The sequence below is a fragment of the Muntiacus reevesi genome, chromosome 2, assembly GCF_963930625.1.
Source record: "Muntiacus reevesi chromosome 2, mMunRee1.1, whole genome shotgun sequence".
Lineage (NCBI taxonomy): Eukaryota > Metazoa > Chordata > Mammalia > Artiodactyla > Cervidae > Muntiacus > Muntiacus reevesi.
This window is the reverse complement of record NC_089250.1, coordinates 193,057,942-193,084,405: the sequence shown is the minus strand read 5'-3', so window position 1 is coordinate 193,084,405 and position 26,464 is coordinate 193,057,942. Positions and strand designations below refer to the sequence as shown.

Genomic DNA, 26,464 nt, shown 5'->3' with positions numbered 1-26,464 from the left:
TTTTCATACACTAACTGAGCTGGATGGCATGAAATGAAGGAATTATGACTATCTGAAAATAATTGGTTCCAGAAAAACTTTACTTAAAATGGGAATGTAAATTAAGGGGGAAGAGGTTTTGATGGGCTTAAAAAATGACATTGCAAATTATGAACACAGGCTTATTTATTTTACATGCATTAGGAATTTGGTGGTTATTGCAACTAGATGCTCTAATCCTTAGAAAGAGTATAAAATTAATTCAGAGTTGGGTGTTCTTGCCTTAACTTTTTTTTGGACCAGAACCATGGGAGAGCATGAGACATCATTCTTCATGCCATGCTTGATTTCTGCAGCATGGGATGAGAAGATAATTTTCACAGACTTATTGGAGAAATCACCACTTTTGCCAAGGGTTTTGACTTCTTCGGTGTTTAGCATACTCTCTCAAAGTCCTTGTTGTGTTATCTTTCCTGATGACTCCCTAACGTTTGGCTGTGAAGTGATCTGACACTTTTGGTGGCCTTTCAAACGTCACCCACGTGTGATGCCACACCTTCCGGGAAACAGGCGGTTTTGCAGAGCTGCTGTTTTCTCTTGTGTTTGTATCGAGACGATGGATGTTGACACCCAATAGCTGGCGAGGGGAAGCCTTTGAATTAGAGGACAGCAGGAATGCAGACTAGAGAAAGATGCTTTAGTGGGATCTGGTTTCCCAAATACTTGACTCTTTGAAGAATATTTTTGTGTTGTGATAACTTTGGCCTCCCCAGACAACTTCCCATCCGTGGGGCAACATTATACTCCGTACACAGACCCCCAGGGCAAACACATTTCATTCCTCTTAGGCTCTGCATTTTAACCCACAATTATATAGCGAAATATAAAGTTACCTAGAAATTTTAAACCTCAAGAGAAAAATGCCATCCATAAGCGATAAGCTCTTTTTAAATTAAAGGCTAATCAACAGCTGCTATGTATGCATTTGTTTTGGCCTTACCTGGTGCGTTCTGGCATGAGTGATGACAAACTCTGATGAAAAAAATCTCCAAAAAAAAAAAAAAAATCAAGGAGAAAAACTAAAAGCTTAGGAAAACTCTTTCTTTTTTCTTTATAAAGTGGGAATTTGGTTTTCGTGAAGGAACGCGTGGGGCCGGTTTGTGACTCTGTTGGTGAATGTTGCTGTCCCAGGCTGTCCAGTCACTGGACTGGGATTGCGCTGAACTTTCTGTCTTGTTGGAAGCATTAAGTCAGCAGTTAGGTCTTTCTCTTCAAGTCCTTTATGAAACAGGATGGCGTGTGGAGAGATAGGATCGGGAAAGGGTGGAGAACGCATTCACCGAACACAGAATGAAATGTTTAAAATTTGTCATGTGGACTCTTAAGTTCCCGAGGCCCCCTAAACTCCATGAAACCCACAAACACCACGCTTGTCTGCCTGCTCATCATGGAATCTCTGGGATGTGTGCTGGTGCCTGGTATGGAGTAGCTGCTCAGTTAATATTTGCAATAAATGAAGGAAGAACTCTTAGAGTTGTTGAAAGAAAAGAACCAGGGGCTTCCCTGGTGTTCCAGTGATGAAGACTCCATGCTTCTACTGAAGGGAGTACAGGTTTGACCCCCTAACCAGGGAACTGAGATCCTGTATGCTGCTCAACCCGGCCAAAAAAAAAAAAAAAAAGTTATTTTAATTAAAAACTCTTTTTAAAAAAAGAAAAGCACTGACCAGGGTCAGGATGGGTGGGGTGGGTTGTCCAAGAGTGGTGGGGAGTTACCAAAGCCTCTGTGATGCACTAAGAGGGGAAAGGATAGGGCGGAGCATTCTGGCTGAGAATAGTAACAAGGGAGTTGGGAATATGGGAGGGGATTTCTAAGACATAATTCATTCACAAGCCCCTCCCCAAAGGAAGCCAGGCCCCAGTAGGGAGGAGACAATGAGAGAAGTCAGCATTTAAAATATGTCTTATGTATGTGTATGTGTAAATGATATCATATGTACTTTTTACATTTCCCAATGTTTTTTTGTTTTTGGAGAGATGATAGATTCAAATTCAAAAGCTGACCATTCTCCCTTTCAACCCTTGTGCTCAAGACTCCTAGCCTGCCTCCCCAGAGATAACCATGGGGTTATTATTCTAGTTTATTAGATATTCTTAAATACTCTCCTAGAGATATTTTCTGCACATGTCTGAAGATACACATCCATTTCTCTCTTCCCAAGTTTTCCCCACAAATAGTAACATTTCGTATGCACTGTTCTGCATGCTGCTGGAGTATTAGAGGCCTAAAGGGATTCCTTACTCCTTTTTTACACTTTTAGCTTTCATCTTTATTGAAGGTGTACATGAAGATGATTTAGTCAGTTCCTCGAGGCTTGTTAAGAAAAAATCACTCCTTGGTTGCTTCTCTAATTTCCCCTTCTCCAGGGATAACCATTATCAACTCTTAACTGAATTTTGGGCTTTTAACACTGTAATCTCTAAGAGACTTGAATATATTACTCATATTTTAAATTTCTCCCTCAGTTTTAGGCATTACTTATTGACTTTTCATCATGGAACATGAGCATTTCACTCAATCACCCCCTTGCTTTGTCCTCCGGCCTCCTGCCAACACACACGCAACCATGCCCCACCACATGAGCTCCCAATGTAGTTGCATATTAACTTTGATGAAAGCTCTGTTCAGAGTTTACATTATCATGACTTTGTAGATGCCATTCACAGCTGAGCTCTGCGCTGTCTTATGATGACTTTTCCTCTACAATTTATTCTTTCCCCTGGAGTTAGTAATTGCCTTTTTTTTTTTTTTTCCAACTTGGGTATCTATGTGCCTAATCACTAATTCTACCACAAATTCTCCTTCTAAATGTGTTAATCTTCTTATAATATGTCTTATAATAAAGATATGTGTTCAAGATCGTATTTATAGCTTATTTTTGGAAGTGATTGCTACTGGAGTCTTGACCTGCCCTGGATACCCTCTTGTGACCAGTAGCTGACGTTTGGAATCATCTTTATCATTCTTGGAATTCCTTTGAATGCTCTCTTGGTGGACTGTTTCCTAGTTTCCATGTCGGGGGAGGAGCTAAGACGGCGGAGGACAAGGATGGGGAGACCACTTTCTCCCCTACAAATTCATTGAAAGAACATTTGAACACTGAGCAAACTTCACAAAACAACTTCTGACCTCTAGCAGAAGACATCAGGCGCCCAGAAAAGCAGCCTAGTTTCCATGTCTTCTTCTTCCTTAATTTACTCCCTGTTTAAATGGAGCACCTTCTCTAGCAGCTTCTCAAGAAAGGACATATGTGAGACAACTTAAGATACTGCATATCTGAACATCTTGATGCTTCTCTAATATTTAAGGGAAAGCCTGTGAAAGTGAAGTGCAAGTGTTAGTTATTCAATCCTGTCCAGCTCTTTGCAACCTCAGGCTCCTCTGTCCATGGAAAATTCTCCAGACAAGAATATTGGAGGAGATTGCCATTTCCTTCTCCAGGAGATCTTCCCAACCCAGGAATCAAATCCAGGTCCCCTATATCATAGATGGATTCTTTACCATCTGAGCCAAAAGGGAAGCCTAAGGGATAGTTTAACTGGGTTTACATTTTTAAGCAAGCAGTAATTTTCTTTCCAAATTTTTAAGACATTGCTTCATTAACTTTGAGATTCAGTTTCATTTTGGGGAAGATAAAAGTCGTTCTTATTCTTGATCCTTTGTATGTAACCTTTTTTTTTTTTTTTTCCTCCTTACTCCTTCTCTGGAAGTGTTTTTTTTTTTTTTTATTTTAAATCTTTATCTCCCTGTTCATGATTGGATATGGTGTGGGTCTGTTTTTACTCATTGTGCTGGAGACTTGAGTGGATCCTCATAGTCTATAAATTCCTGTCCTTACATTCTGGGAAATTTTTTTGAATTGTCCTTAATGATTTCTTTTTCTTTGTATTCTCTGTTCTGTTTTTTTCTAGTTGTTTTCTTATTTCTATACTGGAATTCTCAGATTTTTTTTAATAATTTTCATCTCTTTCTCTTGCCCTTTTTATTTTCTAGGCAGTTACCTCAACTTTATCTTATAAACTCTCCATTGAGTTTTCAATTACTACTATCATTCCAAAAAAAAGTTTCCAATAACTTTGTTTTGTTTCCTGAATGTTTCTTTCTTATCAGATCCTTTTTCCATGCACATTCCTTTTCTTAGAGGGTACTTCTCCACATGTAGGCCCCTGTTACCTCTAAGAGGCATATTTGCTTACTTATTTGTTTTAATTTATGTTTGTCTTGTTAGTGACTTTCTTCCAATGCCTGCTGATTCATTGACTGTCCATTCATCTGGGATGCTCTAATGCATGGGCACCAAAAAATTGATGGCAGTTTCATGTTTGCAGGAGAGGCTTGCTGGTGAGGCTGGACTGCTCCATCGAGTGACTCCTAGTGTATCTTTCAGTCTTTTTTCTTGGGCTAGTGAAATTCTTCAGAGAAGTCTTGTACAGTCTTCTGCTTGAAGGGTAAAGATCTATCTACTATCATTTTGGGGCTTCCCGGGTGGCTCAGTGGTAAAAACTTGCCTGCCAATGCAGGAGATGCAGGTGACATGGGTTTGATCCCTGGGTCAGGAAGATCCCCTAGAGGAGGAAATGGCACCTCACTCCACTATTCTTGCCTGGAAAATCCCATAGACAGAGGAGTCTGGTGGGCTACAATCCAGTGCATCACAAAAGGGTCAGACACAACTTAACGACTAAACAACAACAACCATCAGTTTAAGGATCGAGTTGAGAAGAGGATGAGGGTTTCAAACTAGGGGATGAAACTGGCATGTTGTCTTCTTTCCGTTCCTGGTGTCCCCAAGACAGAGACCTTCTATTTCTCCCTCTCCAGAGAACTGATCTGCCCCCTTTGGTGGGCTGTGGGGAGGGCAGTCACTTGGCTGCAGGGAGTATAGATGGTATCTGGAGTGTCTAGCAGCTTCTCAGATGGACATTCAACCAGTCCTTATGTTTCATTGTCCTCCACCCTCTTCCCAAGGCCCCAGGTTGCCCATTACTGAGGTTTGGGCTGGAGGCAGGGGACTCTGCTTCTCCGCTTCCCCACCACCAGCTTAGACGTCTCTCCTGGACTGTCATCACTCATCCCATTTGCTGTTGTGTTGTTCATTCCCAGGTTGTGTTGTTCTCTCCTCTCCCGTTTATTTGGACGGTTTCGTGTGTTTTTGAAAAACCCCTTTGTGCATGTGTGTTCAGTCGTATTCAACTCTTTGCGGCCCCATGAGCTGTAGCCCACCAGGCTCCTCTGTCCGTGGGATTCTCCAGGCAGGAATACTGGAGGGAGTTGCCATGCCCTCCTCTGGGGGATCTTAGCGACCCAGGGGTCAAACCCGCGTCTCTTACATCTCCTGCATTGGCAGGCAGATTCTTTACCACTAGCGCCACCTGGGAAGCCTAAGAAAAATCCCATTCATTTCAGTTCAGTTCAGTCGCTTAGCCGTGTCCGACCCCATGGACTGCAGCACGCCAGGCTTCCCTGTCCTTCACCAACTCCTGTAGCTTGCTCAAACTCATGTCCATTGAGTCGGAGATGCCATCCAACCAACTCACCCTCTGTCGTCCCCTTCTCCTCCCACCTTCAATCTTTCCCAGCATCAGGGTCTTTTCCAGTGAGTCAGTTCTTCGCACCAGGTGGCCAAAGTATTGTAGTTTCAGCTTCAGCATCAGTCTTTCCAATGAATATTCAGGACTGATTTCCTTTAGGATGGACTGAATTGATCTCCTTACAGTCCAAGGGACTCTCAAGAGTCTTCTCTAACACCACAGTTCAAAAGCATCAATTCTTCGGCACTCAGCTTTCTTTATAGTCCAACTCTCACATCTATACATGACTACTGGAAGAACCATAGCTTTGACTAGATGGAACTTTGTCAGCAAAGCAATGTTTCTGCTTTTTAATATGCTGTCTAGGTTAGTCATAACTTTTCTTCCAAGGAACAAGCATCTTAATTTCATGACTGCAGTCACCATCTACAGTGATTTTGAAGCCCAAAAAATAAAGCTTCCCTCATAGCTCAGTTGGTAAAGAATCCTCCTGCAATGCAGGAGACCCTGGGTTGATTCCTGGGTCAGGAAGATCCCCTGGAGAAGGGATAGGCTACCCACTCCAGTATTCTTTGGCTTCCCTTATGGCTCAGCTGGTAAAGAATCCTCCTGCAATGTGGGAGACCTGGGTTTGATCCCTGGGTTGGGAATATCTCCTGAAGTAGGGGAAAGGCTACCCACTCCAGTATTCTGGTCTGGAGGATTCCATGGACTGTATAGTCCATGGGGTCGTGAAGAGTCGAACATGACTGAGTGACTTTCACTCACTTTCAAAACCCCTTTACTGTCATTTTAATGAGGTTTGGGGAAAGAGGAGCGCTAACCGCCTGTGTTCAACGTACTACCTTTTGATGGAAGTTCTTTCACACTCTCGTTTCCAAAGATATGATAATGGATTTTTAAAAAATATTTATTTATCTGTCTGTGCTGGATCTCAGTTGTGGCACTCAAGATCTTTAGTTGCAGCATGCAAAGTCTTAGTTGAGGCATGTGGGATCTAGTTCCCCGACCTGGGATTAAACCTGGCCCCCCTGCATTGGGAGCTCAGAGTCTCAGCCACTGGACCACCAGGAAAGCCCCAGTAGTGGATTTTTATTGCGTGCTTCCTGTGTGCACAGGGCTTTCCAGGAATATTCTGGATTCATCCTCACCGCAGACTGACAAGGCAGACAGGATCAGATCCATATGCTGGTGTTCAATCACTGAGTCGTGTCTAATTCTTTGCAACCCCGTGGACTGTAGCCCTGCAGGCTCCACTGTCCATGGGATTATCCAGGCAAGAATATTGGAGTGGGTTGCCATTTCCTCCTCCAGGGGATCTCCCAACCCAGGGATTGAAGCTGTGTCTCCTGCCTCGGTAGGCAGATTCTTTACCACTGTGCCACCTGGGACCAGATTAGGACCTTTAAAATGAAGCCTAGAAATTATTATGGTGCCTGTGTATGTAATCCAGAATAAAAACAACACTAAACTATAAAGAAAGCCAACAATGTTTTAAATTTTCCCAGAACACTGACCATGATAGTTTTTAAGAAGTAGCAAATATTGACTCTTTTAAAAATTTATTTATTTTTCCCTCCCTCCCTTCCTTCACTCATGGACCTATATTTCCATGACTAGTTGTTGTTCAGTTGCCTCAGTCATGTCCGCCTCTTTGCGACCCCGTAGACTACAACACACCAGACTTCTCTGTCCTTCACCATCTCCCGGAGCTTGCTCAAACTCATGTCCATGGAGTGGGTGATGCCATCCAGCCATCTCTTCTTCTGTTGTCCCCTTCTCCCTCTGCCTTCAATCTTTCCCAGCATCAGGGTCCTTTCCAGTGAGTCAGATCTTTGCAGCAGGTGGCCAAAGTATAGGAGCTTCAGCTTCAGCATCAGTCCTTCCAATGAATATTCAGGATTGCTTTCCTTTAGGACTGACTGGTTTGATCTCCTTGCAGTCCAAGGGACTCTCAAGAGTCTTCTCCAGCATTCACAGCACAAAAGTTATCAATTCTTCAGCGTTCAACCTTCTTTATGGCCCAACTCTCACATCCATACATGACTACTGTGGAAAAACATGACTGGTTAGATAATCCAGTACTGGAGGCAGTTATTAGCCCCATTTTATTGCTGGGGAGACTGAGGCTCAGGGAGGTGAAGAACTTGACGCAGGCGTGTCAGAGCAGATTTGAACTTGGTTTATCAGACTCTGAAGCCCCAGACTTGCTGGACCAAGGTGATGCGGAGCTGTTCCACAGCCCCTCCTGCCCCGCAGAAGGCTGTTTGCCCCTCCCTGTAGGGCTGTCTCCTGCTATCTCAGGGGGTTAGCACTGAGGGCTCAGCATTCGAGAAGCTGGCGTGAGTGACTTCAGCAAATTATAGCATGATGAGTGCGGGGAAAGTGTCAGCAAAGCTTTCCTGACAAAAGCCGGTTTGGATCTCCAGCCTTTTCTCGTGGGTCCCTGGGGTGGGGGAGGGTGTGAAAGGCAGGTGAGATTTCACTCTGAGGATGAGAGCAGCCATCAGGACCTGTCACTGGAAGCGTTGTGTCCGCACCTAATTAGGACTAACTGGCCACTCTAAGGGGATTAAAAAAAAGAACCCCAGACCTTTATCAGCTCAGGCTCTTGGCTGAACCCTCTTTAAGCTGCAGAGAAGTCTGTGGGGGTGGGGAGGTGAGCAGAACGATCCAAACTCAGTTCTCTGCTTTGCAATTTCCCACACTCAGTCTGAACCTTCTGTCCGGGTCAGCAGGCCTTGGGGGGCTGGCCCGTGCTCAACCAGAGGTTCTGTATCTCAGCAGAGACAGGAAGGGCATCTGTGTGCACTCAGCTCGCTGCCCCGTAGGTCCTGCGGCCCTCACCCCTCGCTGGTCCCCTGCAGGACAGACTCTCCGTGTGACAGGCTGACGACAGTGAGGCTCAGAACACCGAGGCGCTGGGCTCCAGAGCTGAGTGTCAAACCTGGCGATGTCACCTTTGGCCATGCTGGAAGCATTTTTTATTTAAAAAAAGATTTTTTTTAAAGCCAATAGTTTTATTATTTTTTTAATTTTTTGGCCACGCCCTGTGACATGTGGGATCTTAGTTCCCCAGCCAGGAATCGAACCTTGGTCCTGCATTGGAAGGGTGGAAGCTTAACCACTGGACCTCCAGGGAATTCCCTTACTGGAAACATTTTATCTTCCCTCTGAAACAGTATGGTATGTTAGATAGTGTAGTGCTGTCAGCCCCATTTAACAGATGAGGAAACTGAGGCTGCTCGTGATAACTCAGAGGGCCAACCAGACAGGGCCAGACAGATGGAGCTGCCAGAGGGACTGGCTTAGGCCTTATAATCAGAAAGGGTTGAACTTGGCCTGAGAGCCTGTCCTCCTGCATCAGACCCGCTGCCATCTATAACCACTTCATAAGCTCACTGTCGTGGAGGATGAAGATGATGGAGCAGTGATAATAATAAAGCTGACAATGATTTCTTGTTATTGAGCTTTGAAATGGGTCTTGGGCCCTTTTTAAGCTCTTTGTGTATCCACTCTCCCTGCATCTTTCTCACATCCTTGCAAAGTGTGGGTTTTTAATCCCTGTCTTCTTGGTAAGGAAGATGATGCTCTGAGTTGCCCAAAAAGTGGAGCCCAGAAGTAATTTCCCAGACATTTTGCTGCAGAGACTGTTCCTGCGACACCCCCCCCCCCCACCAGGGAGGGGACCAGTTGCCTCTCTGCCTCTCAGAGACTTTGCCTCTGCTCTCGGCTCAGCATCTGGCCTGGCGGGGCGAGGGGTGCTGGCAGCTCCATCCGTCTGGCCCCGTCTGGCCGGCCCTCTGAGTTATCACAAGAAGATCACGTTCTTTGGCAGGAAATGAAGAAGAAGTATCATCTGATTCTGATACATGTTTTATGGACAGCCCATGGTGTCTCACACAGCTGGGAGAGAGCTAAGGAGAACTTTTTAATAACCAGTAAATATTGAGTTGGAAAGCAGATACGCTGAGGGGAGTGGACTTGGGAAGCTCTGACTGACACTTAATGGTGACTTGTTCCTCTTGGACTCTGTGCTCTGGCCTTCCCACTGTGTCCTCCCAGCCTCAGAATCTGGCTCTCCATTCCCTTTTTTGTCCAAAAGTGTAGATTAAGGCCCCACTGTGAGGGAACTGTTGTGGGGAGCACAGTCTGTTGAGGGGTGCAGATATTAATCAAATCAAACCACAAATACATGTGCTATGGGGGGAGAGCAGGAGACCCTGGAATCTCCTTAAGCTGGGAGGACAGGGAGGCCTCCTTGAAAGGTAACATGTGGGCTTAAAGGAGTTGATGAGATGCACAAGACTGTGGGGCTGGAGTGGAGAGAAGGATACAGAGACTGGAGGCTGGAGCCAAGGCCCAGGAGACCACCGGGAGAATACTGGTCTTTGTGAACCCACGCCACTCTCGCTGGCCAGATCTGCCTCATGTGGGTCTGGAAGAGTCCTGTTGGGGTCCAGCACAAGCTCTCAGAGTACCCCAGCTTACCCAGAATTTTCCTCCCCATGCTGTTGGGACAGGAGGGTGGAGAGAAGAACTGCATCTACAGCACAGAGGTTTAGGGCATCGCTTTTTTTTCTCCGGGGTGCTATTTATTTTTTAGACTTTTTATTTTGTATTAGGGTATAGCCCATTAACAAACAATGTTGTGATAGTGTGAGGTGAACAGCTAAGGTTCCCAGCCATACATATACATGTATACATTCTCCCCCAAACCCCTGGCTCCCATCCAGGCTGACACATAACACCAGGTAGAGTTCCATGCTGCTATACAGAAGGTCCTTGTCGGTTACCCATTTTAAATATAGGGCATTGCTATATGTGTGCACAGGGCATTGCTTTTGAGCTGGGCTGGAATCCTGGCTCGGCAGATGCGCCCACTTCTCTGTGCCTTGGTTTCCTCACTTGTCCCAACAAGGATGGCACCTGGCCCGGTGGCTGTGTGGGCTGATTCCGACGGTGCCTGGGGAGCGTGGTGCCCAGCAGGGCAGGGCTAGGGCGTGAGCTGTCAGCTCCACGGGGGTGGGGCAGGGGGTCTGGAACTTTCTGCGTCTACCTTGGAGGGTGGCAGGCATCCTTGGAGGGTGGCAGGCATTCGTGGAGGAGCCACCTTTCTGCACTCGGTGGAGGTCAGGCCTCACCCACAGGGGCCTGGAGGTCAGGGGGAGCAGTGACCCCGCTGGAGACAGGGCTTGTCCAACCCCCCACCCCCCGCCGGATCCCACGCACCCTGGCACGGGGAGGCGGGAGGGAAGCAGCCAGCCCAGGCCTCGCTCAGACCCAGCTGGGTTTTCTCCTTTTATAGTCAGCCCGCGGGCCTCTGGCTTCCCCAGCCAGAAACCAAGAGCTGGTGTTGGGATCAGGCCGAAATAGCTGGTCTGTGGGGAGCTGGGCGTCTCCTGGGAGTCTCAGGCCTGATGCGGGGGAGGCGGCGGGGAGCCCTCTCGGTCCTCGGAGAACTGCCCCGCACACCTGCTCATCCAAGGCCAGACCCCGAGGCCCAGGGGACGGAGGAGACGCCGGGGTGTCGGCAGCGGGGGTGGGAGACCAGGTGGTCCCCAGGCTCGGGGCGGGGGGCGGGGCTTAGCCCGCGCGCGGGATGCTGGGATACGGGTCCGCCGGCCATCTCCTCTCCGCTGCGGTGCCCTTTCCCGGCCCTGAGGTGCCGTGGTCCAGGCCCTCCTGATGGGACGCTCCGCCTCCTTGGTGGCTTCTCCCCTGGGGATTCCTCCACATCCTTCTTCATGCAGCTCAGTGGCCACCACAGCTGCTGGGACCTCCTGCCTCTCAGAGTATGTTAAAACAGCTACACTGGGGCGTCCCCGCTGGTCCAGTGGCTAAGACTAGGAGCTCCCAATGCAGGGGGCCCAGGTTCGATCCCTGGTCAGGGAAACTGGCTCCCTCAGGAAAACTAGATCGCACACTCCTCAAGTAAGAGCCTGCATGCCGCAACTAAGACCTGGTGCAGTCAAATCAATAAATAAATATTTTTAAAAAATTTTTTAAAATAAGGTAAAGCAGCTGTACCTTCAGTAGCACGTTGGGCACGTATGCATTGTGGCATTTGCCCACATCTTGCAGTCACTTCTTTGCTTGTCTGACCCTCACACCAGACCATAAGCCTTTCAAAAGCAAAGGCTAGGTCTGTTTAGTAAACTCTCTGTTTCCAGTGCCTGGCACCGAGTAGGCGCTCTGGACTTGTTCGCTGAGTGAAATATGTGAATACAGGAAGAAGCGTTCACCGTGGCTTCAGTCGGAATTGCCTTTCTGAGAGAGAGAGAGAGAAAGATAGTTTGAGATTGATTCAAATCATAAGAATTTCCTGAGTACCTACTATGTGTCACACATTGTCCCTGCCATCTGGGATCAGGCGCAGCCTTTGATCCTCAGGAGCTCAGGGGTTAATAGGAGAAGCTTTAAAAGCAGTTTTTTGAGTAAGCAAAGAAATAATTTCAGGTGGCAAAATTATAAAGTTATTTTCCCCCTAAGGAGAAGATAAAACAGGAAGATGGGATCAAGAGAAATTGAGGGGAGTGGCTATGGGTGTGCAGTAGTCAGAAGTGGCTCCATCTGAGGATATGATATTTGGACTGGGATGTGAAAAGTGAAGGGCTTCCCCAATGGCTCAGTAGTAGAGAATCTGCCTGCCAATGCAGGAGACCCAGGTTTGATTTCTGGGTCGGGAAGAGCCCCTGGAGAAGGAATTGGCAACCCACTCCAGTTTTCTTGCCTGGAGAATTCAATGGACAGAGGAGCCTGGTGGGCTACAGTCCATGGGATCGCAAAGAGTCAGACATGTCTGAGTGACTAAACAACAACAAATAAAAGATGAGAAGGATCTGGTCACATCAAGAAATGGGGAAGAGCTTTAGAGGCAAAAGGAGGAGATAGTGCAAAGGCCCTGAGGCAGGAATGAGTATGATGTATTACAAAAGTGCCAAGAAGGTCACTATGGCTGGGATGTAAGGGGGAGAGGAGTAACCAGATGAGGTTGGAGAGAGAGCGGGAACCTCTCTGTGGACTACTATAAGCCCATTTAATGTTAATAACAAAGACTGTACAACATGGTCAATGTATATAAAGCTAATCACTCAGTCGTTTCTGACTCTTTGTGACCCTATGGACTGTAGCCACAGGTTCCTCTTTCCATATGATTTCCCAGGCAAGAATACTGGAGTGAGTGGCCATTCCCTTCTCTAGCGGATCTTCCCGACCCACGGGTCGAATCTGGGTCTCCTGCATTGCAGGCAGATTCTTTACCACCTGAGCCACCAGGGAAGCCCAAGAAGGAAGCACTGTTAAATGACAAGAACTAAAAAACCATGCCATAGTGTGGTGTCAATTGTGTAAATCACTCTAAACTCCTATAAAAAATAATGAAAAGAAGATATATCTAAATGTTAACCATCACAGGTTAGGGGGATTTTGTATTTGCCAAGCTTTCTTCAGTGGTTGTGTACTAATTTTGTAATATAAATAAAAAGTATTAGTGATTTATTTAAGGGGAAAAAAGTTTCATAACTGTTGAAAAATGAATAGATTCCGTGTGATAACTGCAGTCAGATCTCTTGATTCAGAGATGGTGTAAAAGTAACATTGTATTTTTAAAAAAGTTTTATTCTGGTGTAATTTATATCCCATAAATCAATCCATTTTAAGAACACAATTCACTGGTTATTGGTGAATTTACAAGGTTACACAGCCATCACCACAATCTAAGTGTATCTTTCTATCATCTGGAAAGGAAATCTTGTGCCCTCTTGTAGTCATTCCCTTCCCCACTCCTGGTTCAACACTATCACTAGTCTACTTTCTGTCCCTATAGATTTGCCTCTTCTGCACATTTAGAATAAATGGAATGAATGATACAATATGCAATCCTTTGAGTTTGGCTTCTTTCACATAGCGTAGTATCTTCAAGGTTCATCCATGTTTTAGCCTGTATCAGTGCTCCATTCCTTTTTATGGCTGAATAATATTCCATTGTACAAATAGACCACATTTTGTTTATCCATTTACCAACTGATGGACATTTGTATCATTTGTATTCTTTGGCTATTATAAATAATATAGAGTAGCATAATTTTCACTAAGATGAAAAAGAAGAATTCTGCCTGTCGTATCATAGGAAAATGGTCCATTACCATTCCGAGTAATCCCTTTCTTCTAAAAGGTATTGAGGCAAAAGAATGATCATGATGAGGTTAAGCGCTGCAAGGCAGGGAATCTTTGGACTAATGGAGCTAGGGTCACCACTGGACTGGGTGGTACCTTTATAGATTTAGACAAAGGTACCCCCTGGTGGCTCAGATGGTAAAGGAACCACCTGCAATGCGGGAGACCTGGGTTTGATCCCTGGGTCAGCAAGATCCCCTGGAGAAGGGAATGGCAACCCACTCCAGTATTCTTGCCTGGAGAATTCTTGCATGGACCGAGGAGCCTGGTGGGCTACAGTCCATGGGGTCACAAAGAGTCAGACATGACTGAATGACTAACACTTTTACTTTTACCCCTTTCCTAAGGCACTTTTCTTCCATCTGCTGAAAGATGGTTGTACTAAATATACAGATCTACAGTGACCAGTGTAAATAGTTCCCCCTTAGAGTTATGCACTGTCTGACTTGCACCACTGTCCGTGGCAGGCCTGGCAGGGACATACAATAGAAAGGCCCTCAGCTTAGCTCTAGGGAGGTATGGGGTCAGAGAAAATATTATAGAGGAGGTGACCCTCAGGGTGATATTTCAAGAATCAACTAGAATATATACCCCAAAGAATTGAAAACAGGTGCTCAAACAAAACCTTGTACTTGAATACTCATAGCAGCACTGTTCACAATAGCCAAAAGCTAGTAGAAACAACCCAAAGGCCCATCAATGGATGAGTGGAACCACAAAATGAGATCTGCCCACAATGGAGGACTACTCAGCCATAAAAAGGAATGAAGTTCGGATACATGTTACAATAGGGATGAACCTCAGAAACATCATGCTAAGTGAAAGAAACCAGACACAAAAGACCACTTGTGTTTGTGTTAAATGTTCAGAATAGGTAAATCCATAGAAACAGAGAGCCGATCAGTGGTTGCCAGGGGTTAATGGGTGCAGGGGATGGAGAGTGACTGTTTAATGGGTGTGGGGTTTTATTGGGGGTTGGTGAGAATGTTTGGGAACTAGACAGAGGTGTGAGTTGCACGATTTTGTGAAGGTACTACCTGCCGCTGTGTTGTTCGCTTCTACATGGTTTAATTTATGTTTATGTGATTTTCACCTCATTGGGGTAAAAAAGAAGAAACAGCGTGTGCAAAGCTTGGGTTGGAGGACTTCTTTGCATATTCTTAGAACTCTGCTCTCTTGTGTCAGACATGAGCTCAGGCTCAGGGAAGGAATCAGCTAGAAAGCCCGGGGAAGTTGGTCTCAGGTCAGCAAGCAATACGCACACCGAGCCCCCCTGCCCCTAACTAACCACAACACAGTTAGCTTCCCACGCTTGGAGTGGTGTGTTTCTGATGGGAATGTCTCAGGCTGGAGGTCCCCTGGTAGCGCCCAGCATGGAGCTGCCCTGGCAGCTGCCAAGCCTTCCCCTTGGAGCCACTTCCTCTCCTGGGGACCTGGAGGAAAAGTCTCCAGATAGGCATGGACCCTGTCAATCTCTTGTCTTCTGGGCTCAGGTTTCCCAAGGCTGCTGGAAAGGCCACCTCTGTCCTGAAAGCAGATGGGTGGAGACAGTCCATCATCTGTCTACCTCAAAATCACTCCTTTCTGGCCTTTTGCTTTGACTGATATTGCTGCAGTGACCAATTTAAGCATTTGTCCTTGGGCACACATGTGCGGGTTTCTGATATGGCTGCTCTTGAAATTTGTGGATCAGCCCAAGGTCAGAGGCAGAGGCAGGAGACAGAGCATGTTGGCCTGATGGGAATCAGTGCAGCTGGACCAGAAATGGGACTTTGTGGTGATGGAAAGTTCTCATGCCAAAGGCTGAGCTGCCTCTTTCCTGTGGCCTTTCTCCCTGCAAGGACCTCCCATTGGCCCTCAGCTCAGAGGCCAAACTCGCCTGAGTGGAACCATCCCGAACCCTCTAAAGATAGCCCCTACAGGCAACTGTGGCCCATGAAGGCTCTTTCATTGCAGCACTTGGCCTCTCTAGCCACAGCAGGCAGGCTGAGTTGCCCCATGACATGGGGGATCTTAGTTCCCCAACCAGGGATCAAACCCAAGTCACCTGCATTGGGAGGCAGGTTCTTAACCACTGGACTGCCAGGGAAGTCACTGGTCTCAATTTTTTGCATGTGTGTTGAACTTTCCCATCAAGAAGCTCGTCTTCAGGTTTGGGGTTGGCTTTTTTCAGTGCTTGCCAGACTATACCTTCCCTGTGTGAGGGGCTTAGGGGTTGGGCAATTGACCTCAGTTTCCTGGAAGCTGAGGGAAGTGAGGTCCAGATCTGGATGTTTCTGCTTATGAGGAATTCATAATTCTGTGGGCGCAGAGGCACAAGGAACAAAAGTGCCAGCCTGGGACAGGGCACTCAGGCAACTTAGGGGCTGTGGAAGTGGAGGCGTGTCTTGGTGATGGGTAGGAACCAGTGACAGCTCTAGGATTCCTCTCAAGGGGGGCTTGAAGGCAGTCAGATTATTTGATGGAGACCATGGACCAACAGACTGGTTTCAAGTAGGAAAAGGAGTACGTCAAGGCTGTATATTGTCACCCTGCTTATTTAACTTCTATGCAGAGTACATCATGAGAAACTCTGGGCTGGAAGAGGCACAAGCTGGAATCAAGATTGCTGGGAGAAATATCAATAACCTCAGATATGCAGATGATACCACCCTTATGGCAGAAAGTGAAGAGGAACTAAAAAGACTTGATGAAAGTGAAAGAGGAGAGTGAAAAGGTTGGCTTAAAGCTCAACATTCAGAAAACTAAGATCATGGCATCTGGTCCCATCACTTCATGGGAAATAGATGGGGAAACAGTGGAAGCAGTGTCAGACTTTATTTTTTTGGGCTCCAAAATCACTGCAGATGGTGACTGCAGCCTTGAAATTAAAACATGCTTACTCTTTGGAAGGAAAGTTATGACCAACCTAGATGGCATATTAAAAAACAGAGACATTACTTTGCCAACAAAGGTCTGTCTAATCAAGGCTATGGTTTTTCCAGTGGTCATGTATGGATGTGAGAGTTGGACTGTGAAGAAAGCTGAGCACCGAAAAATTGGTGCTTTTGAACTGTGGTTTTGGAGAAGACTCTTGAGAGTCCCTTGGACTGCAAGGAGATCCAACCAGTCCATCCTAAAGGAGATCAGTCCTGGGTGTTCATTGGAAGGAATGAGGTTGAAGCTGAAACTCCAGTACTTTGGCCACCTCATGCGAAGAGCTGACTCATTGGAAAAGACCCTGATGCTGGGAGGGATTGGAGGCAGGAGGAGAACGGGACGACAGAGGATGAGATGGTTGGATGGCATCACCAACTTGATGGGCATGAGTTTGAGTAAACTTCGGGAGTTGGTGATGGACAGGGAGGCCTGGCGTGCTGTGATTCATGGGGTCGCAGAGTCGGACACGACTGAGCGACTGAACTGAACTGAAATGAACTGAGGGGCTCTTCCTGGGGCTTCTTCTCTCTAGCAAAGCTGACTACTGTGATAGCTTAGGGGTGTTGTCAGAGACTTATAGCCAAGCTGCCTCCTGGTTTCATCGCTATGGGGAAGACTTCTTGGAAGAGGTATTATCTTTGAGACTGAGGGAAGTAGCCAGGAAAGAAGAGAAAGACCTGCTAGGCAACAGGAATGGCCTGAGCAAAGGCACAGAGTGTGATTGGGGGTTGATCTGGGTGGGGTTGCTGGAAACTGAGAGTGAGGGACATAGAGATGCCGAAGCTGGGGAGGTGGGCAGAGCCAGTCATGGGAGGTCTTGATGTCATGTTCAGGAGTCTGGGCCTCATGTAAGAGCCCTGGGGGACATGGACATGTTTAAAAACAACTTAAGATAAAACTTGCATACCCCAAATTCACCCACTGTAAGTGTAAAATGCAGTGAGTTTTAGTAAATTGAGTTATGTAAGCATCACCACAATCCAGTCTCCAAGCCCCCAAATGATCTCTCATACCTGTTTGCAGTCACCCCACTCCAGCCCTCAGTAACCACTAATCTACTTCCTATCTTTATGCATTTACCTCTCCTGCACATTTCATGTAAGTGGAATAATACGATATGTATGCAGCCTTCTGTGGCAGACTTACTTAACACCATGTTTTTGACAGTCATCCACAGTGTAATCTGTATCAGGACTTCATTGTTTTTATGACTGAATAATATTTCATTGGGTGGATAGACCACATCTTATTTATCCATTCACCAGCAGATAGACATGTGGGCTGTTTCCACTTTTTAGTTGGTATGATACCTCTGCTGTGGGCCTTCCTGTGTTAGTCTTATTCTCTTGGGTAGATTTCCAGGAGTGGAATAGCTGGGTCACATGGTAAATTTATGTTTTAACATTTTCAGAGACTTTCAAAGTGGATGAGTGTTGAGGAGCAGAGCGTTCGGGTAGCTCAGCATGTCAGAAAGATCACTCTGAGAATGGCTTTGGAGGAAGACATCCCTAGATCCAGGGAGATCTTTGATCAGGAGAGGCTGAGCGATGTGAAGGTGGGGTCGAAGCCAGGAATGAACTTAAAAGCTGCATCATCATTGCCCAGCAGCAGATGTGCTTTCTCGGTTATGGTTAACTGACCAACGGTTGAAGCCTATCACCTTACCCATGACCCTCATAGGGGATCTCGGCGCCACCGCCTGAGGTCACTTTAAGAGTGAAAGATAATTTGTCACATCTGCTTAATCACATGTAGTTTCACGATGCCCTCTGCGTCCACCAGGGTTCTCTGGTGCTAAGCGACAGAGACCTTATCTTGGAAAGGAATTTCTGGAGGAGTGTTGGGGAGCTCACAAATGAGTGGGAAGAGTGGGGAGCCAGCCTCAGAAAATGTCAGAAACTAGGGGCTGCTTGGGCTCTGCGGGGCAGGAAGTGAGGCCCCCTCAGGGCTCTGCCCACCCTCTGTGCTTCTCCATCCTTGACCCAGGTTGGAGTTTTAGCTCAGAGAATCTGATTGTCACAGCCTGGGAAACATTGTTGCCTCTTGGCTGGGAGAGCTTGTGGGTCAGTCCCACCAAGACAGTACATGATAATGGGAGTGGAGTGGTGCAGGGGACGTGTCTCCTTTTTTGTTGTTGTTCTGTTGGCATGTGGGATCAGAGTTCTCTGATCAGGGATCAAACCTACACCCCTTGCATTGAAAGCTCAGAGTCTTAACCACTGGACCACCAGGGAAGTCCCCTGGACACGTCTCCTTAAGGAACATAGGATACTCTTGCCAGAAGAAGAGGGAAAGCATACTGGATTTTCAAGCCAAAAATGTCCACTGCCAGATAAAGAAACTGAGGCTTGGAGAGGTTAAGAATATTCGCCCAAGGCCACAGAGCTGGGAAGTGGCCAAAAGGAAACCCAGTCTGTCTGGATCCAAAGTCGGTGTTCTGTCTGTGACCTCATCTGTACAGAGTGGGTCTCCTGGGAACCCCCCTCCACTCTGAGTGGGTGGGGCTGGGATGCTCACTGTCTCCTGAATGGGTCAGATTCCAACATCTTTCTGGGGCTGCCTCCAGGGCTTTGTTGCCCTCTTGTCTTTGGTCTTGTCCCCTATGCCCTGGAAAATGAGCTCAGCTGGCCCCTTGTCACCCCCAGAGGGGCCAGGGTATAGGAGCTTAAATGGGAGTCCCGGGCGGCAGCATATCCAGACCCTCAACTCAGAGCTGATTCTAACTCGTGGCTCTTTTTTTTCTTTTTGTTCTCAGATCGGGAGGACCAGTCCATTCTCTGCACGTAAGTGAAGCTGCTTTTTCTTCTGTTTTTTTTTGAGTAAGATCCAACCTATTAAAGAAGAAGGTCCATGAGAACAGGGCTGTTTGATTTGTTTGATGTTCCATGCACCACCCTATCCCCAGCACAGAGCAGTGGTCATGAAACATTTGTTGTACAAATGCTCTGATGCTGAGGCCAGCAGCCCTAAACTGCAGATGATACCTGGTGCCATCTTGTTCTGCACTGCCCCCCTCTTTAAAACCAGCATTTATTGAGCATTCACTGTGTACTAGGCCCTGAACTAAATAATTTACAGACAGAATTGCATGTAAGTCTGTAGTAGCTCTATGAAAGTAGATGGCATCTCCATTAGTGAGGAAGGCTTGGCTTGTGTTAAACTGTTACCCTAAAATTTCACAAGTAGCCACATTGTTCTGTATTTAGTGGTCGGTATCATTATTTCTTTGAAGACCTGGATACATAGTCAGAAGATATGAACTCAGTTTAGAATCACTCAGAGAATTTTCAGGATTCAGGAAAATCTCTCCTGGGGTGGGCAGAATGCAGGTATTGCTCAGAGATAGCCTAGGCTTAGTCCAGACTGTTGCAATAAAGCACATATCAGAGTAAAGCAAGTCACGCAAATTTTTGGGTTTCTCAGTACATATCCAAGTTGTGTTGACACTATATTATAGTCTACTAAGTGTGCGACAGTGTTATATCTAAGAACAACAATGTATACACCTTAATTTAAAAATACCGGTTGCTTGGCATATTACTCAGCTATAAAAAGGAACCCATTTGAGTCAGTTCTAATGAGGTGGATGAACCTCGAGCCCATTATACGGAGTAGTGTGAGTAACAGAAAGAAGGAAAGGGAAAGTCCAGTATCGTATGTTAATGCATATATATGGAATCTAGAAAGACAGTATTGACGATCCTACTTGCAGGTCAGCAAAGGAGACACTGACATTTTGGACACAGTGAGGGAAGGAGAGGATAGGATGATTGGCGAGAATAGCACTGACACATATATATCGCCATATGTCAAATAGATAGCCAGTGGGAGTTTGCTGTGTGATGCAGGGAACACAAAGCCAGTGCTCTGTGATGACCTAGCTGGGTGGGATGGGCAGGGAGGTGAGAAAGGGCTCAAGAAAGAAGGGACATATGTATACCTAATGCTGATTCATGTTGATGTATGGCAAAAACCATCACAATATGAAAAGTAACTGTCTTCTAATTAAAAAAAATACCCATTGCTAAAAAATCTTAGCTATCATCTGAGCCTTCAGGGAGTTGTAATCTTTTTGCAGTAGATGAGATAAAATATCACTGATCACAGATCATCATGACAAATAGAAAAATAAGGAAGCAGTTCAAAATATTATAAGAATTACCAAAAGGTGGCACAAAGATATGGAGTGAACGAACACTGTTGGAGAAATGCTGATGCAAGGTTGCCACAAATATTTAATTTGTGAAAAACATGATATCTGTGAACTGCAATAAAACAATGTGCACTAAAAGTACCTGTAGTGGTCCCTCAAAGATTGCCACCTCCTAATCACCAGAACTCGTGAATGTGTCAGGTGACAAGGCAGAGGAGAATGGAACTTGCTATGGCATTAAGGTTGCTAATCAGCTGATCTTACAACAGGGGGGAGTCTACACCATCCAGGCAAGTCCAGGGTAATCAGAGGGTCCTTACAAGTGGAAGAGGGAGGAATCTGGGGAGTCAGAGGCAGATGCAATGTGAGAAGAACTTCACCCACCATTGCTGGCATTAAAGGTGGAGGAAGCCAAAAATGAAAACAGCTTCTAGACGCTGGAAAAGGCAAGGAAACAGACTCTCCCCTGGTGTTCCTGGAAAGAAACACAACCCTGCTGACATCTTGGTATTAGCTCAGTACCATCCATGTCAGACTTCTGCCCTCCAGAACTGCAGGATAATCAATTTGTGTTGTTTTAAGCCACTGTTTGTGTAATTTGTTAAAGCAGCATTGGGAAACGAATACACCCTCCTTCTTTTGTCCCCCTACACCCACTCCTGTCCTCACTCACTATTCAACAGATTGTATGAGCCAGTTCCACTGGTGATACTTGGCATATAGGAAAGAATCCAAAATAAACTTGACCCCTCTTCTCAAGAGGGAAAACAGCCACTAGAATAATAATTACATTCTTCCCTTTGGTACTGCTTGAATCTGCTGTTTGAGTCTGTGAAAGAACTACCTTTTCAGAAACTTAAAAAATTATTGTTGTTCAATCACTCAACTGTGTCCAACTCTTTGCGGCCCCAAGCACTGCAGCACACCAGGTTTCCTTGTCCTTCACTATATCCCAGAGTTTGCTCAAGCTCATGTTCATTGAGTTGGTAATGCTATCCAGCTATCTCAACCTCTGCCACTCGCTTCTCCTTTTGTCTTCAATCTTTCCCAGCAAATCACTCAAGTAAATGTGTAATTACAAACTGAAAATGACAAAGAATGAGACATGTTTGGAACTAGGAGAATGTGTAAATCAGAGAGATTCTAACTGGGAGAAGGGAAGAGCTTCTTGGAAGAAGTGCTATTTCAGCAGAGACAATGAAGAAAAGAGGGGAAGAGTTTACAGCAAATGCAGAGGCACTGGGATCAGATAGAGTGTGTTTTATTTTAAAAACTTGAGACATCAGTTTGGCCAGAGTGTGTCTCCCAGCAGAAGCCCTCTGTCTGAGAAGAGCCACTATGGGACATCTAGGACTGTGGTTGCAAACCCAAGGGCCAATCAAAGCCAACCAAGTACTGTTAATGTGCGAGAAGGCCTGGGTGTAAGACAGTAGGGGATGGTGGGGAGTGTGGTGAACTGCAGAAGATGACCCATCTGAGGGTTGGGGGCGAGTTGCTATCCCTTTTCTGTTCATTGTTTCCAGGAGAGAAAGTAGGTCCAGTGTTGCCAGACTCTTCTACATTGCAACAGAAGCTGGAAATTTAGGTTTTTAGGTGAAATATTCAATTTTTAAATATTTGCACCTAATTTACATGAACATACATACACAGAGCATCAGCCAAATAAAATCCATGGGTGGGCTGGCTTTGCCAGTGGGGCCGCCTGTTTACAACCTCAATCCCAGAACTTTGGGCCTAGAAAGTTTCTCATAGATGACTGAGCCCTCAGTTCCTGCCATACACACACACTGGTCAGTTACAAGAATTGCAAGAAATTTTCAAAGAGCATCAAAATCTGGAATGATTCGTATAATTTAATATGAAAGTAGATTCAAGTTGACCTCAGAATAATTCATACTATTTAATATGAAAGTAGATTCAAGTTGACCTCAGTAATAATTGTTGTTGTTCAGTCACCTAGTTATGTCTGAGTCCTTGCGACCCAATGGACTGCAGCATGCCAGGCTTCCCTGTTCATCACCAACTCCCTGAGCTTGCTCAAACTCACGTCCATTGAGTCAGTGTTGTCATCCAACTATCTCATCCTCTGCTGCCCCTTTCTCCTCTTGCCCTCAATCTTTCCCAGCATCAGGGTCTTTTCTAATGAGTTGACTCTTCCCATCAGGTTGGTCAAAGTATTGGATCTTCAGCTTCAGCATCAATCCTTCCAATGAATATTCAGGGTTGATTTCCTTTAGGATTGACTGGTTGGATCACCCTGCTGTCCGAGGGACTCTCGAAAGTCTTCTCCAACACCACAGTTCAAAAGCATCAATTCTTTGACACTCAGTCTTCTTTATGGTCCAACTCTCACACCCATACATGACTACTGGAAAAATCACAGCTTTGACTAGATGGACCTTTGTTGACAAAGTGATGTCTCTGCTTTTTAATACACTGTCTAGGTTTGTCATAGCTTTCTTCCAAGGAATAAGCATCTTTTAATTTCATGACTGCAGTCACCATCCATAGTGATTGTGGAGCCCAAGAAAATAAAGTTTGTCACTGTTTACATTTTTCTCCCATCTATTTACTATGAAGTAATGGAACTGGATGCCATGATCTTAGTTTCCTGAAAGTTGAGTTTTAAGCCAGCTTTTTTACTCTCCTTTTTCACTTTCCTCAAGAGGCTCTTTAGTTCCTTTTTGCTTTCTGCCACTAGGGTGGTGTCATCTGCATATCTGAGGTTATTGATATTTCTCCCAGCAATCTTGATTCCAGTTTGTGCTTCATCCAGCCCAGCATTTCACATGATGTACTCTGCATATAAGTTAAATAAGCAGGGTGACAATGTACAGCTTTGACTTACTCTTTTCCCAATTTTGAACCAGTCTGTTGTTCCATGTCTGATTCTCACTGTTGCTTCTTGACCTGCATACAGGTTTCTCAGGAGGCATGTAAGGAGATCTGGTATTCCCATCTCTTTGAGAATTTTCCACAGTTTGTTGTGATCCACACAGTCAAACGTTTTAGCGTAGTCAATGAAGCAGAAGTAGATGTTTTTCTGGGATTCTCTTCCTTTTTTTTTATGATCCAGTGGATGTTGGCAATTTGATCCCTGGTTCATCTGCCTTTTCTAAATCCAGCTTGTACATCTGGAAATTTTTGGTTCACATACTGTTGAAGGCTAGCTTGAAGGATTTTGAGCATTACATTGCTAGTGTGTGAAATGAGCGCAATTGTGTGGGTAGTTTGCACATTCTTTGGCATTGCCCTTCTTTGGGATTTGAATGAAAACTGATCTTTTCCAGTCCTGTGGCCACTGCTGAGTTTTCCAAATTTGCTGGCATATTGAGTGCAGCACTTTCACAACATCATCTTTTAGGATTTGAAATAGCTCAGCTGGAATTTCATCACCTCCACTAGCTTTGTCCGTAGTGATGCTTCCTAAAACCCACTTGACTTCACATTCCAGGATGTCAGGCTCTAGGTGAATGATCACACCATTGTGGTTTTCCAAGTCATTAAGACCTTTTTTTATATAGCTCTTCTGTGTATTCTTGCTACCTCTTCTTAATATCTGCTTCTGTTAGGGCCATACTGTTTCTGTCCTTTATTGTGCCCATATTTGCTTGAAATATTCCCTTGGTCTCTAATTTTTTTTTTTTGAAGAGATATTTAGTCTTTCCCATTTTATTGTTTTCCTCTATTTCTTTGCATTGTTTACTTAACAAAGGCTTTCTTATCTCTCCTTGCTGTTCTTTGGAACTCTGCATTCAGTTCTCTTTGACCTTTCACTTCTCTTACTTTCTCAGCTGTTTGTAAGGCCTCCTCAGATAACCATTTTGCCTTTTTGCATTTCTTTTTCTTGGAGATGGCTTTGGTCATCTCCTATAAAATGATATGAACCTCCATCCATAGTTCTTCAGGCATTCTATCAGATATAACCCTTGAAACTATTTGTCACCTCTACTATATAATCATAAAGTGAAAGTGTTACTTGCTCAGTTGTGTCTGACTCTTTGCAACCCATTCTGTCCATGGGATTTTCCAGGTAAGAATACTACAGTGGGTTGCCATTTCCTTCTCCAAGGGATCTTCTTGACCCACAGATTGAACCTGGGTCTCCTGCATTGCAGATAGATTCTTTACCATCTAAGCCACTGGAGAAACTGGTATAGTCATAAGGAATTTGATTTGGGTCATACCTGAATGATCTAGTGGTTGTTCCCTAGTTTCTTCAATTTAAGCCTGAATTTTGCAACAAGGAGCTCATGATCTGAGTCACAAGCAGGTCCAGGTCTTGTTTTTGCTGACTGTATAGAGCTTCTCCATCTTTGGCTGCAAAGAATGTAACCAATCTAATTTCAGTATTGATCATTTGGTGATGTCCATGTGTAGAGTCATCTCTTGTGTTATCAGAAGAGGATGTATGCTATGACCAGTGCGTTCTCTTGGCAAAACCCTGATGGCCTTTGCCCTGCTTCATTTTGTACTCCAAGACCAAATTTGCCTGTTACTCCAGTCCCCTGTAATGAAAAGGACATCTTTTTTTTTTTTTTTTGGTGTTAGTTCTAGAAGATCTTGTAGGGCTTCATGGAACCATTCAACTTAAACTTCTTTGGCATTACTGGTTGGGGCATAGACTTGGATTACTGTGATATTGAATGGTTTGCCTTGGAAACGAACCAAGATCATTCATTGTTCTTGATATTGCATCCAAGTACTGCATTTCAGACTCTTTTGTTGACTATGAAGGCTACTCCACTTCTTCTAAGGAATTCTTGCCCGTAGTAGTAGATATAATGGTCATCTGAATCAAATTTGCCCATTCCTATCCATTTTGGTTCACTGATTCCTAAAATATCAATGTTCAGTCTTGTCATCTCCTGCTTGACCACATCCAGATTACTGAACCTTCCAGGTTCCTATGCAATATTGTTCCTTATAGCGTCGGACTTTACTTTCACCACCAGGCACATCCACAACTGAACAGTGTTTCTGCTTTGGCCCAGCCTCTTCATTCTTTCTGGAGCTGTTTCTCCGTTCTCCCTCAGTAACATATTGGCCACCTACTAACCTGGGGGTTAGTAGTGTCATATCTTTTTGCCTTTTCATACTGTTTATGGGAGTAGTTAAATGACTTGCCCATAATCACACAGGGCAGAGCAGGGATTTGAACTCAGGAAGTCTGGCCCCGGAGCCCACTGTGTTGCTCTGCTGATTGATGCTGCAGGGGAAAGAGGCACTGCTTTTGCCTGGGGAACTCGAGGCAGTACTCAAAATAAAGGCAGTGCCTAAGGGAGCTTTGCAGGATGTGTAGGAGTTGGACAGCACAAACGCCGGAGAACTTTGCTGCTTACAGGGGTGGGAGTCACACGAGGACTAGGGACTGACAGATTCAGAGACACTTTGGCTTTGCTACCAAGGGCAGACCACAGCTGAAATGACTCAGAAATGGTGTTTCACCGTGGGAGCTAGGACCAACTACCTGATTTGTTAAATGATGCAAAATGAGAAAGCTAAGGCTCTTGTTCAGAAATTATTAAGCAGTTCAAGATCACAACATCAGAGTGTTAAATCAAGCACAGGACCCTCCTTAAGGGGAGTCCCCGTGGAACTGGACAGGTCACACACCCATGAATCCAGCCCAGCTGGGGGCTGA

General features: G+C 45.4%; 1 protein-coding gene across 3 annotated transcripts in view; it reads left to right on the top strand.

The window, feature by feature from the left end:
* The window catches only part of MYH11 (myosin heavy chain 11), a 125,928-nt gene that overhangs the window by 29,425 nt on the left and 70,039 nt on the right, over positions 1–26,464 (top strand). For all 3 annotated transcript variants that reach the window (XM_065924382.1, XM_065924383.1, XM_065924384.1), the window contains exon 4: positions 19,423–19,450. In XM_065924382.1, the coding sequence (XP_065780454.1) occupies positions 19,423–19,450 (28 nt within the window). The remainder of the gene's footprint in view (positions 1–19,422; positions 19,451–26,464) is intronic.